General features: G+C 40.1%; 1 protein-coding gene across 7 annotated transcripts in view; it reads left to right on the forward strand.

Moving 5' to 3' along the window:
- The window catches only part of GBF1 (golgi brefeldin A resistant guanine nucleotide exchange factor 1), a 110,039-nt gene that overhangs the window by 73,938 nt on the left and 23,972 nt on the right, over positions 1-12,129 (forward strand). For 4 of the 7 annotated variants that reach the window (XM_031955749.1, XM_031955747.1, XM_031955748.1 and 1 more), the window contains 6 exons: positions 3,297-3,428; positions 6,615-6,733; positions 7,299-7,407; positions 8,071-8,131; positions 9,951-10,005; positions 10,739-10,837. In XM_031955749.1, the coding sequence (XP_031811609.1) occupies positions 3,297-3,428; positions 6,615-6,733; positions 7,299-7,407; positions 8,071-8,131; positions 9,951-10,005; positions 10,739-10,837 (575 nt within the window). The remainder of the gene's footprint in view (positions 1-3,296; positions 3,429-6,614; positions 6,734-7,298; positions 7,408-8,070; positions 8,132-9,950; positions 10,006-10,738; positions 10,838-12,129) is intronic. The other 3 variants (XM_012541543.3, XM_012541538.3, XM_031955750.1) reach the window with 2 other exon arrangements.

The raw sequence follows: 12,129 nt of genomic DNA on the forward strand, positions 1-12,129 counted from the left end.
CTGCCCTTTCAGATACTTGCAGATTTTCATGCTTGTTTGAGAAATCAAAACAGGTCAGAGTTTACACCTTAGAAACAGATGGAGAAGAGCTGTCAGGTTAGGTTGGTTCCATGGGTCACTGGTAAAACTCTTCGGTCTTAAAGTCTCTTCCTTTTTACAAGTGAGAGAAACTAAATAGAAATTATATAGCCTCATCGTAAACTGTATAATTTCTCAATGACTTTTTGAGAGAGTAGTCTCATGATCTGGCCTGTCATTTGCAGAAGACTTGAAGCTGAATGGGATAGTATTTGTTACATTGTGGGACAAAGTTAGGATCCAAAAAGATCTTGGAGACTCTTGAGCCAAATCTAACAACGTCTTAGTTTCAGTAATCAACTATGCCAAGTACAAAGTAGAGAAGATTGGGGATGGTTTGATGGCTTGACGCTAATTCCTTGGAGAAAAAGAAGTCTTTGAACACTGTGAAATTATAATTACCAAATTTCATCTTAGAAAAGAATGATATATTTGATTTTATATGTGTGTGTGATATATATTATATATTATATATAAATTTTAACATGTTTAACATATATTGGATTACTTACCATGGGGGGGGCGGGGGAGGTAGGAGAAAGAGGTTTTTGCAAGGGTCGATGCTGAAAAATTATCCATGCATATGTTTTGAAAATAAAAAGCTTTAATAAAAAAAAAAGAGAGAGAGAAAAGAATGAGAAAATTCACCTCTCCATTCATTGGAGAGAGAAAGACTATTATATGAAATATTGCATATACTGTCAGTTGTGTTAATTTTCTTGAACTGATTTTGTTTTCCATTTTGTTTTTCAATCTGTATTATAAGAGGTTGTTACTGAATAGGACTAGGGACAAAAGATTTATTTGGAAACATGATTAAAAAAACAAAAGATAAAAATAAAATAACTTTTTAAAAATCTCAGGTTTTAATGAAGTATGAGCTAAACAGTGTGACAGGACAATTTAAAAAGCCAAATTGATCATAGGCTGCATTAATAGAAGCACGGTGAACACTGCATATGGTGTCAGATTTTTAAAAATGTATTTATTGATCAATATGGCTGAATTTTTTCTCATTTAAAAAAATTATTATAAAGGATGGCTTTCTATGGAAGAAAATGGAGAAACATACAAAGTAAAATCTAGGTGATGAAAAAATATCAATGAAAATGTTTTACAAACAAAATACAAGAGTACAGAGTACTATAGGGAGGGAGATGATAGCACCACTATACTCCACTCTCATCATATTGTGTTCGATTTTAGAGGCCACAATCTTGGAGGAAGCAGTTATAATGGAGAAAACATGTAGAAGAAGGCACCCAGGAGGGTGCCTTGTGAGGAAACTGAAAACCAACCATATGAGTAATAGTTGAAAGAAATGGAGATATTGTTTATCTTGGAAAAGGGAGGCCAGAGAAGACATGATAACCCCTTTTAGGTGTTTGAATAGCTATTTTTTAAGAAGAAGGATTAGATTTATTCTTGGTCCCAGAAGACGAAATTAGGAATAATGGATAGAAACTGCAGAGAAGCAGATTTAGACTTAGCATAAGGAAAATTTTGAGGTATATGAAAGTGAGTATCAAAGCAGTTAGTGAGGTTTTCAAATAAAGGCTGAATAACCATTTATTGGGATAATATTATAGAGGAAATTCATGTTCAGTTGAGTAAGTCCATGATAAATTAGGTGACTTCTAAGAGGCATCCCTCTAACTTGAAAATTTGTGATTATTTGATTCTCCAGGCAGGGCTCCACAGATTATAAACTAAGTTAATGAGTAGGAAATGCAAGTAGCTTTATCCTTTCTTTCTTTTTTACTAAAGCTTTTTATTTTTAAAAACATAAGCATGACCATGGGAACAAAAGGTTTTGCAAGGGTTAATGTTGAAAAAATTACCCATACATATATTTTGTAAATAAAAAGCTTTAATAAAAATTTTTTAAAGGAATAAAAAATAAAATATATGCATAGATAATTCTGCAACATTAGCTCTTGCAAAACTTTATGTTCTAGCTTGCCCCCCCCCCGCCCTTCTCCCATCCCTCTCCCCTACATGGCAAGTAGTCCAATATATATTAACCACAGTAGAAATATATGTTATGTATACTTATTGTGTATCTAATTTATATTTTAATATATTTAACATCTACTGGTCATCCTGCCATCTGGGGGAGGGGGTGGGGGATAAGAGGTGAAAAATTGGAACAAGAGGTTTGGCAATTGTTAATGCTGTAAAGTTACCCATGCATATAACCTGTAAATAAAAGGCTATTAAAAAAAAAAAGAAAGAAAAGAAATGTATGTTAAATCCAATACATGCATAGATATTCATACAGTTATCCTGCTGTACAAGAAAAATCAAATCAAACCAGAAAAAAAAAAAATGATGAAGAAAATAAAATGCAAGCAAAAAGCAAGAAAAAGAGTTTGAATGCTATGTTGTGAACCGCATTCAGTTTCCACAGTCCTCTCTCTGGGTGTAGATGGCTCTTTTGATCACAAGATCCTGAATCATCTCATTGTTGAAAACAGCCACATCCATCAGAACTGATCATTGTATAATCTTTTTGTTGCCATGTACAGTAATCTCCTTTTTCTGCTCATTTCACTTAGCATCAGTTCATGCAAGTCTTTCCAGGCCTTTCTGAAATCATCCCTCCTGATCATTTCTTACAGAACAATAATATTCCATAACATTCATCTATCATAACTTGTTCAGCCATTCTCCACTCAGTTTCCAGTTTCTAGCCACTACAGACAGGACTGCCACAAACATTTTTGCACATGTGAATTTCTTTCCCTCCTTTAAGATCTCTTTGGGATGCAAGCCCAGTAGAAATACTGCTGAGTCAAAGCATATACAGTTTGATAACTCTTTGTAGCCGTATCCTTTCCATCCATTCTTTCCTTCCTCATTAAAGAGCTGCAAATCTCAAGAGGACTGGCATACTTTGATCAGAGACAGACCACTTTGAGTGTAAAGGCTAAAAACCCAGTCAGAGGGCCAATTCTGCTTACCATTCCAACTTTAGACCTCCATAACTAGATAGCAGCTGGCTCCTCTTGTACAGATTGCCAAGATCTGTTGGGAATGTGGAAGTGGGGGAAGAAATGAATGATGGAGTTTACCAGGGATTCAGGGATCTGATTTTTCATTGACCTAACAACTATGGCCTTTGGCTAAATATAGTAGCAAGAAAAGTTTGTTTATAGGGAGAAGGAACTGTGCCTATCAAGCAGTGTCTCTTCATGGACTCATTTCTTCCTCTACAGATCTCTCTGAGATTGAGCCTAATGTTTTCCTTCGACCATTCCTAGAAGTTATTCGCTCTGAAGACACTACAGGTCCCATCACTGGACTAGCACTTACCTCTGTCAACAAGTTTCTGTCATACTCACTCATAGGTAAGATTTTAGATCCTCTTTGGGCAACCAAACTCGATAACTTAAGGATTGTCATGAGAAGTATCCGGCTGTTTCCACAATCCCTTTCTTATAAGAGATAAAGTTATTATTGTTCAGTGCTAATTGCATACAGGGTAATGGGAGAAATGGAGGGGCTGGAACACTGAGAGCCCTTGGCCCTTTTCTTTTGCTCAGTAAGTTTAAGGGTTAAAAATGCAAGGTCTTTTCATTTAATTGGGTTCATTAAAATTATTTAAGTCTTTGTTAATAGGTCTCTTTCCTTAACCCATGTTTAGGGATTAAGCATCTAGGAAGAAAAACAGATATCTACCTTTTGTTGCCATGGACTACAGAAAAAGAGATATTATTCATACCTCAGCCAATTAGAAAAGAAAATAAGGAAGAAGAGTATAAGACTGAGATAAAAGAACCAGCTCTCCAGAAACTGGCTTTTTTGAACCTTCCCTGAAGCTAAAATTACCTCCAAACATCTAGCTTCCTGAATAAGGTTTCTGGATACTTCCTAAGGTGTGTTCCAGAAGCATCAGATTCCCCTAAGTACTGTAGCCCTTATCTCACACTTGGATCCCTTCTCTACAACAAATTGAACCTAGGCAGCTCCTTCTTTGCCCTCAGCACCACCTGCAGGCTATTCTTCTGCACAGCTTCTGACTATTTGTACCATCTGTCACTGTCTTTTGATGATCTCTCTACCCTACAAGCTTCTTTGATCAGCAAGCTATTCAAGCCTTTGTCAAGAAAGAGAGCCCAAGAATGGGCTCTTGGCCCACCATAGAGGTGGTTTCTGGTTGTGCAAGAGATTTTGCTAAATATAGTTATAATGGGGATGAAAGTGGAGCTGGAGGGGAATATAGAATGATGAGTGAATGCAAGAGTATCCACAGACATGAAGAAAACACAGGTTTTCCTTGGGATTTAACATGAATTTCTTCCCGCTGCCATTCTAAACCGTGTGGGTTGGGGGAAATGGTAAGCAAAAGTTCAGAAAAGACTTGGGAAGACTAAAGAAAGCCCTAAATGGCAGAAAAAACCTCCTTCCCTGCTCATGTGAGAACCCAAAAGGACTTTCATTTGGCCTGCAGTTCTGTAAGAAATCCTGATATAATAGTTTCAAAGGTGGCCTTAGGTCCCAGTTACAGGATCAGCCTTTTGTTTAACTCTACATTTGCCTAGGCCAAAATTTATATCGATTATTGCATGCTACCTTAGTGGACCTCCTAATGATTGCTGAAACTCTTACTTTTACATAGCTTTTGGGAAAATTAATATTTTATTCAATCTTGAGTATTATATGTTTTAGAGTAAAAAGCAAAGCTAAAAAAAGTCTTTAAGAAGGGAGTTTTGCCCAGATGACTTATAAAAAGAAATCAGTTGTCCTCCCACATCTCTCTATTTATCCTTTTATCAGTCCTCTTTCCTTTCCCTCAACAATCTGAGGATGGGATTTAGGAATACCAGTTTAGGAATACCAGGAAAGATCTGAGTTCAAATTTGGACTTAAACACTTACTAACTTTGTGATCCTGGGCAATTCACTTAGTTATTTCCTTAGGTTCCTCATCTGCAAAATGGGAATAATAATAGCATTTACCTCCCAGGATTGTTGTAAGGATCAAATGAGAGAATAATTATAAAGCACTTAGTATAGTCCTGGCACAACATAAGCATTATATAAATGTTAACGATCATTATCATTAACCTTGATCATCACATAGAGCTGAAAGGAAACCATCAGTGGAAGAATGAAATTCTAAGGGAATTGTGCAAAAGGATGCTCAGTAGTAATTCAGGGCTAGGGCATGGAGAATTGAGGAGACCTACAAGGATCATAATTCCAACAGCTCACATGCTGGCATGAAAGATATCCTCTTCACTGGCTTATAATTTGGCCTTTGGCCTTTCCCTGTGCCTCGTGAGAGGGCTGTTGGACAGGGAATAAATAGCCTTCAGTGAATTTTGCTGAGAAGGAATCCCAGGGCAGAGAGGAAAGATTTCTAACAAAGGTCATCTTAACCCAGATTCCTGTTAGAAACCCTTCTCTCTCACAGTTCAGAGTACTCGTTTAGTTCTAGGTAGCAAACCCATAGAGAAGCCACTTTTCCTGTAAGTCTCTGAATTCTACCACCACTCTGTACTGGTTTTCTAAGCCTAGGCCCTTGCCCAAACACTAAGTGCTTCATTAATGTAATGATCTGAATTGTTGAGGAGTTCCTCCTTCTCTCTACTCATTCTCACCTTGTCCAGCCTCACTTCTCCCACTTCCCCCCCGCCTCCCAACTCCCATCTTAATAATACTTATTAATTTCCTTGTCACTTTCAGTCATTTCTTTCCCTTTTCAGCACCAAGGAGCCATGATACAGGACTGAGGGCAAGTCCATGAAACTTGGGCCAGGGTAACACTTTGCCTTAATAGTGACAGTTTCCTTTCCTTTTTCCTTTTTTTTTTTTTCTTCCTTTTACTTATTCCTCTATGTATATAAAGGAAAGAGAAACTGAAGGAAAGTCAGATGTCATAGAACTGACTATCCTAGATCTTGGTGTAGTTTCAACTTTATTTTCTTATTCTGAATGGAGTCAAGAAATCCTGTTCTCTCCCACCCCACTAATGAGCTACATCTTACCCTTGTTTTGTCTTTGTTCCCTTCTAATACCTGTTTAGGTAAAATAGCAATAGAAACCACAGTCAGTGCAGTATTGTATTAAAGAAGATTGAAACCAAACCAGGGTAAGGATTCTGTGGCACCAGATATGATTACTGGCAGCAGTTTCTGTCCAGGCCACCCTCCAACCCTCCCAGGCTCAGCTGTTCCTGCCTTGAAGCTTCAAAAAAGCCTGAGAAAAAGCTCTGTTGAAAGATGTAAAGGAAAAGGCTACAGATTTGGCACCCTTAACTTAGTTCTTACTCATTTCTTTTCCTGGGAGAAGCCCAAAACAGGAGAAGAAGTTCTTCTTTTTGTCCAGCATTTCCTGGCTAAAAGGAATAGTCCTACATATTGAAGTTTGTTCCAGGGCACTTAATCCATAGAGCCGTTCATAGGCAGAAATTCCCAGAGGAAGCTGGAGAAGGACAACAAAGTTGGAATCCTAGAGGGATGCAACCCCTAGAGAAGATGACCATGCTTTTGTCCTCCATTTGACTCAATCTCTTCTTTGTTGGTGGAGCAGATCCTACTCATGAGGGCACAGCAGAAGGAATGGAGAATATGGCCGATGCCGTCACTCATGCCCGCTTTGTGGGCACAGACCCTGCCAGTGATGAAGTTGTCCTGATGAAAATCCTTCAGGTAAGTAAAGGAAAGAGTAATTAGACTAATGGCTAATAGTGCCACTTGATCCAGTTAATCAGGGCTATGGTTAGGAGAGAACTGACCTGAGTCTGACTTGAGTCTCATCCACTTTATTTTCAAACAGGCAGATCAGGTACCCTAAATAATAGCTTTTTTGATGGAAAGCTTTTAATAAATTGATTTCAAGTGCCAGAAGCCCTTGATACATTGTAGATGTGACAAGTCAGATCTGTGCTGACCATCTGCTGAGCTCTGGAGAGGACCACGAAAGAGATTCGGCTTTTCATTTGGACTTATTGGGTCATAAAATAGAGAAGTGGTTCCTATGTTAAGGTCCTTGGGAATCCAACAAAATGAAACTTGGGCTCTTTAGGCTTCAGTTTCCTTATCCATAAAATGAGATGGTTGGACTAGATGACTCCTTTCCAACTTCAGAGCTGTGATCATACAAGCTCTTAGGTCCTCAGAGACAAGCTGTGTGAGAGCATGTTTGGAGTTCTCAGGCCCAGCCCTTCCCAAGGTACCTCATATTGTCTTCTTTGAAAATTCCTTCTCCTTTCAGGTTCTCCGGACTCTGCTGCTAACCCCCGTGGGTGCCCATCTGACCAACGAGTCAGTGTGTGAGATTATGCAGTCTTGCTTCAGGATCTGCTTTGAGATGAGGCTCAGTGGTAGGTGGCTTTTATATCAGGCTATAGGACCTCTGGTCAGTTCCACCGAGACTGACATTAGCTAGCATTCATATAGTACTTTATGGTTCACAGAGCATTTTACATAACGTCATCTTGTCTGCCCAAGCATTGGAGAGAACAAAAACTCAGAGCTTTTCCATTTCACATTGGGCATAGGTGAGGCCGATCAGAGGCCTCCTGCATTAGGCAGATATCCCGAGGCTTGGCTAAAGACCTCAGCTCTTTCTGAATAAACAGAGAAGAGAGTCCATTTTTGTCCAGCATTTCCTGGCTAAAAGGAATAGTCCTACATATTGAAGTTTGTTCCCACGCTGGCTTTTGCCAAGCCATTGGTCAGCCTCAAGGTTTCTTGGGCTCCTACTTGCCCCTCAGGTCTGCTGTGGAATGGAGGCATATGATTCAAGGTGGAGTAGAGGTTATCCATGTCTGCTCAACCTTTTTCCCCCGACTTTTTCCCATGACTCAGTGCTGCCACCTTGTGTCTAAGTGATGGCATGGTTGCAAGACTACAGTGGAGCTGGTTTTAATAAGTTTGGTGTAATCCTTGGTAAACAAGGTTTGGAGGGGAGTCTGCTCAGAGAAGCCTCCTGATAATAGCACAGCAAGTAATGACACCTGTGTTATTTGTTTTTGTCTGTGCAGAGTTATTGAGAAAATCCGCAGAGCACACTCTCGTCGACATGGTGCAGCTGCTCTTCACAAGGTAAACCTGCTCATGTTTGCCTCGGCTGGGCTGCCCTGGCCCCCTGAGCCTGCCTGCTTTTCCACCGCCACTTCAGGGCCCCAGCTAGCCTTACAGTCACATCAGATGCCACTTGAATTGATGATGGGGGCAGTTCTCTGAGCTTAGGGTTACAGAGAAGAGGGAATAAAGAACTGGCCTGACTTACAAGAGAAGGGAGGGTTTTATTTGTTTGAGACAGATGGAGATGATTCTGCTTCCCAGGCCAATGTCTGTTTCTATACAGGTAACAGCTGGGAAGGGCAATCCATTGAGAGAATTGAGCAGAAGATAAGTTTCCAGATCTTGGCTTGATTTCTAAGGGAGAGGGATAAGACATTCAAGTCTAGGCTTCCCCAGGTCCCTGGTTGTGGCCCAGGAATCCCTGCTGAGGTGGACAAAGCAGTATTCTTCCTACAGCTCTTCTTAGTAGTTGTAACTTTGGGGGAACTAAGGAGATTGCCTTTTGTTCAATATATTTTTGACCTTCCTGGTTTAATAAATAATAATGATTGGGCATATTTCCAGACCTGCTATGAAATAAAGGCACCTTATATTTAGTCTAGGATCATTTATTGATTCCTAATTTGAATATTCCCCCTTTTTCTCCCTATTGGATTCTTAGAACATCTCATTGGGATGTGATATGTGACTCTCATGTCATCTCCCACGTAACACCTATCTCAGCCAGGTTGATACTAGTATAAATTAGGTCAGGAAACAAAAGGACTTTTAAGCTCTTAAAGCATCACTCTTGTGCTTCAAAAACTTCAGTGGCTATCTACTACTTATGCAGACTTCTTTGTTTAATCTTTAAAGGCCTTCACAATGTCACTCAGCCTATCTTTCTAAACTGGTTCACATTATTATGCCACAAACACTGTATGTTCCAGTCAGCTGGCTTATTTGTTGATCCCCATATATAGCATTCCATTCCTGGCCTCTGGGGCTTTTGCATAGCTTGTTCCCCGTGTCTGGAATGTATTCCCTCCTCACCTCTACTTCTTAGAATCCCGATCTTCCCTCAAGGTTTAGCTCAGGTACCCTTTTTCCTTTAGTTGATGAAGCCTTTCATTTTCCTACAGTTGTTAGTGCTACCATACCTCCTTCCACCCAAGAGAACACTGTGTACTAACTTTTGTATGTTTAGTATTTTGTACTTAAGTAATTATGGACATGTTGTTTCTCTATCCTCCTTCTCCTGGGGAAGATACCATTTTGTTTTTGTCTTTATATCCACAGTAGTAGGCACTTAATAAACACTTACTGAATTGAATCTCCTTGACTCCATATCGTCACAGTTTCTTTATGGAAGTGCCTATTACTGGTACATCCCAGTACCTAAGAAGGTCTCAGCTGTGCTGTTGTGGGAAAGAGGAAGGGCATGGTTATTATAGTCCTTAAAGCTATAGAACCATGATATTAAAGATGGAGTGAGTTCATTTAGTTTCATCCCTTATTTTATAGATGATGGTACTAAAAGAGAAATGAAATAACTTTATTAAAGACACACAATGAATTAGTGACTGGAAACCTAGAATAAATTCTAGCTCATATTTCTAGTCTAGTCCTTTTCCCACTGTTCCATTCCTTGATGAGATAAAGCACATGCTCATTTGTGTCTAGGTTGAGTGGGACAGAGATCTATGAGACTACAGTCAGTTCTTCTCAATCTTTTCTGGGGAATAGGGCAGACTGTGAATCATTACAACACTGAATGCAAGCCAGCCTGCAGGAGGACATTTTTCCTTTTACTCTACTAAATCTTTGTATTCCTTGGGGCTGGCTTTCTATTTTATAGGTTACCTCAATTTAAAGAAGAACCGAAGAACTATGTAGGGACAAATATGAAGAAGGTAAGCCTTGATTCATGCCTTCTGCCTAGCTTTCCTTTCCCCTCAGTGCACCAGGTATTTTCTTGGAACAACTTTATTCTGTATAGAAGTGTTTTTGTTTGGAGAGATCTGCTTAGAGTCTAAGAATAACTATCACATACATGGGCTCTGAATGCCACTGGAAACACTTTGCTACCCCAGGTGCTTCTCCCTTCCCTGCTCTTTCATTCTGACCCATTTTTATCCCCATTATGATTGGCAAGGACTTACGACCTGGACTCTCCTTCCATAAACTAGGAAGGTGATCCCTTCAGGATCCTTGTAAAGGTTTTAAAGGCCATGCTGGAATGGTGTGTGGGCAGAAATAAAGATTGCTACTTCTCCATAAGGCTTGAGTGCTTCATTTCAGATCAAGATGGACCCTGCTATGTTACTGGACTTATGCTGTCCCCTCTGGAAAGTTCAGAAGTACCTGACCTATCAAGGGTCTGCAGGTCATCAGACCCCTGACCTTCTGCTACTTAGACCTGAGAAACTGGACTTTCCAGAACTCATTCCTGGGTCTCTAAAGGGCACACAGGAATAATAATGGCAGCTCTCAGCCTCATGAGACTCTGCCTATCAGGCCTGGACAGCAGTGCCCATCTATTTGGTGCATGCCCCTCCCTGCCCAAAATACTGCCCTGGATCCTGTTGCTATGTCTCTGGGTTGATTTCACTTTGTTAAAACCGTGCATTTGCCTGTCTTTCACAGATTTCTCCATGTCTCCTCAACAAACTGGAACTAAGTAGTGGGGAACAGCCCAAAGCCCTGAACCAGTTAGAGAGGGTACTGCTCTTTAAGAACCTCAAGGTCTCTCTCTCTCCCTTTCCATTCCCTTCCTCTTCTTTTTTTTGCAAGCACCACCTGGGTCCTGGTCCTTTTGTGTGAAATAAAACTTCCCCTTCCTTGGTAACACAGCACGGCTTGGGAAGGTGCATGCAATTGTTGCTTTGCAATGTTGGGAATCTGCCTGGATCAGGACAAGAACTAGTAGAGAAGGGAGTGGAATTGTGCATAGGCCTGCAGAAAGAGAGCTAGCCCTGCTAGCTCATCTCATCTTCCAAGAAGTCAAGCACAGATATCGCTAGGAAAGAGGGAAAGACCTCAAGATAGAAACCTCTCCTCTCCTCCCTTTATCTCTGTTCTTCCTTTTTACTATCATAACTGACAACAGAATCCCAGGCAATGTCCCTTGTTTCCTTCTGATTGATTAAACTGGATTTGGAAGAGGTGGGGGAATTATTAGACTTGGAGTCATCTGGAGTGCCATGACCTGGGGTGATTTAGACTGCTGGGAAGTAACAGGGTGCTGCCCCAGCTCCCTTGTATAGCTGATATCTTTGAATATCCACTCCTATTACTTAAGGCATAAGATGTGATGATACCAGAGAGAATAGGTTTAAGAAACCTTGTTTCATGACTTAATTTTCCTCTGCTTCAATAAACCAAAGAAATAATGTCTCTATCCCTTGATGAAGAATTTTCCCACTAAAATAAAGGTACATGAAGCTGTGAGAAACTATGTGACTTTGGTGGGATTGGCTTGGGCCACAAACCTATTTTCTCAGCATGCTGTTGTCTCTTGAATGCTAACTGGTCTGCTTGTCCAATCTTGAGTACCTTCTCCCTCAATTAGCCAAGCTTGGTATATATCCATGGTTATTGATATTGTACCCTACCCTTCGCCCCTCCCCCCCCCCCAAATATCACACTAATCTCTATAAACACAAAAGTAAACAAGTATGGTGATTTGAGATTCCTCAGCTCACTTAAACCCTGAGGTGAATAGCATCACCACCACTATCTTGGGACCTTCTTCTTCTAGTAGAAGATTTCCTTTCCTGCCTCAAAACAATCTGAGAAGAATCTCTTCCTTTGCCAAGAATTATCCTCATCACACTTTTATTCCTAAATTCGTAGGTTCTTCCCTTAATCCAAGTGTTTATTTGACCACTTAGATGTTATAATTAAAATACTAAGTATCTCTTAGCACCCACCCCAGCTAGAAATCATAGAGGGCCTATAGAAGTAGGTGAAGCTGTAATTGTTGAGAACCCAGAAGAAGGCAGTTTAGTGTAACTGGTCTCACTGGGAAGGTATCA

Source organism: Sarcophilus harrisii, chromosome 2, assembly GCF_902635505.1.
Source record: "Sarcophilus harrisii chromosome 2, mSarHar1.11, whole genome shotgun sequence".
NCBI lineage: Eukaryota > Metazoa > Chordata > Mammalia > Dasyuromorphia > Dasyuridae > Sarcophilus > Sarcophilus harrisii.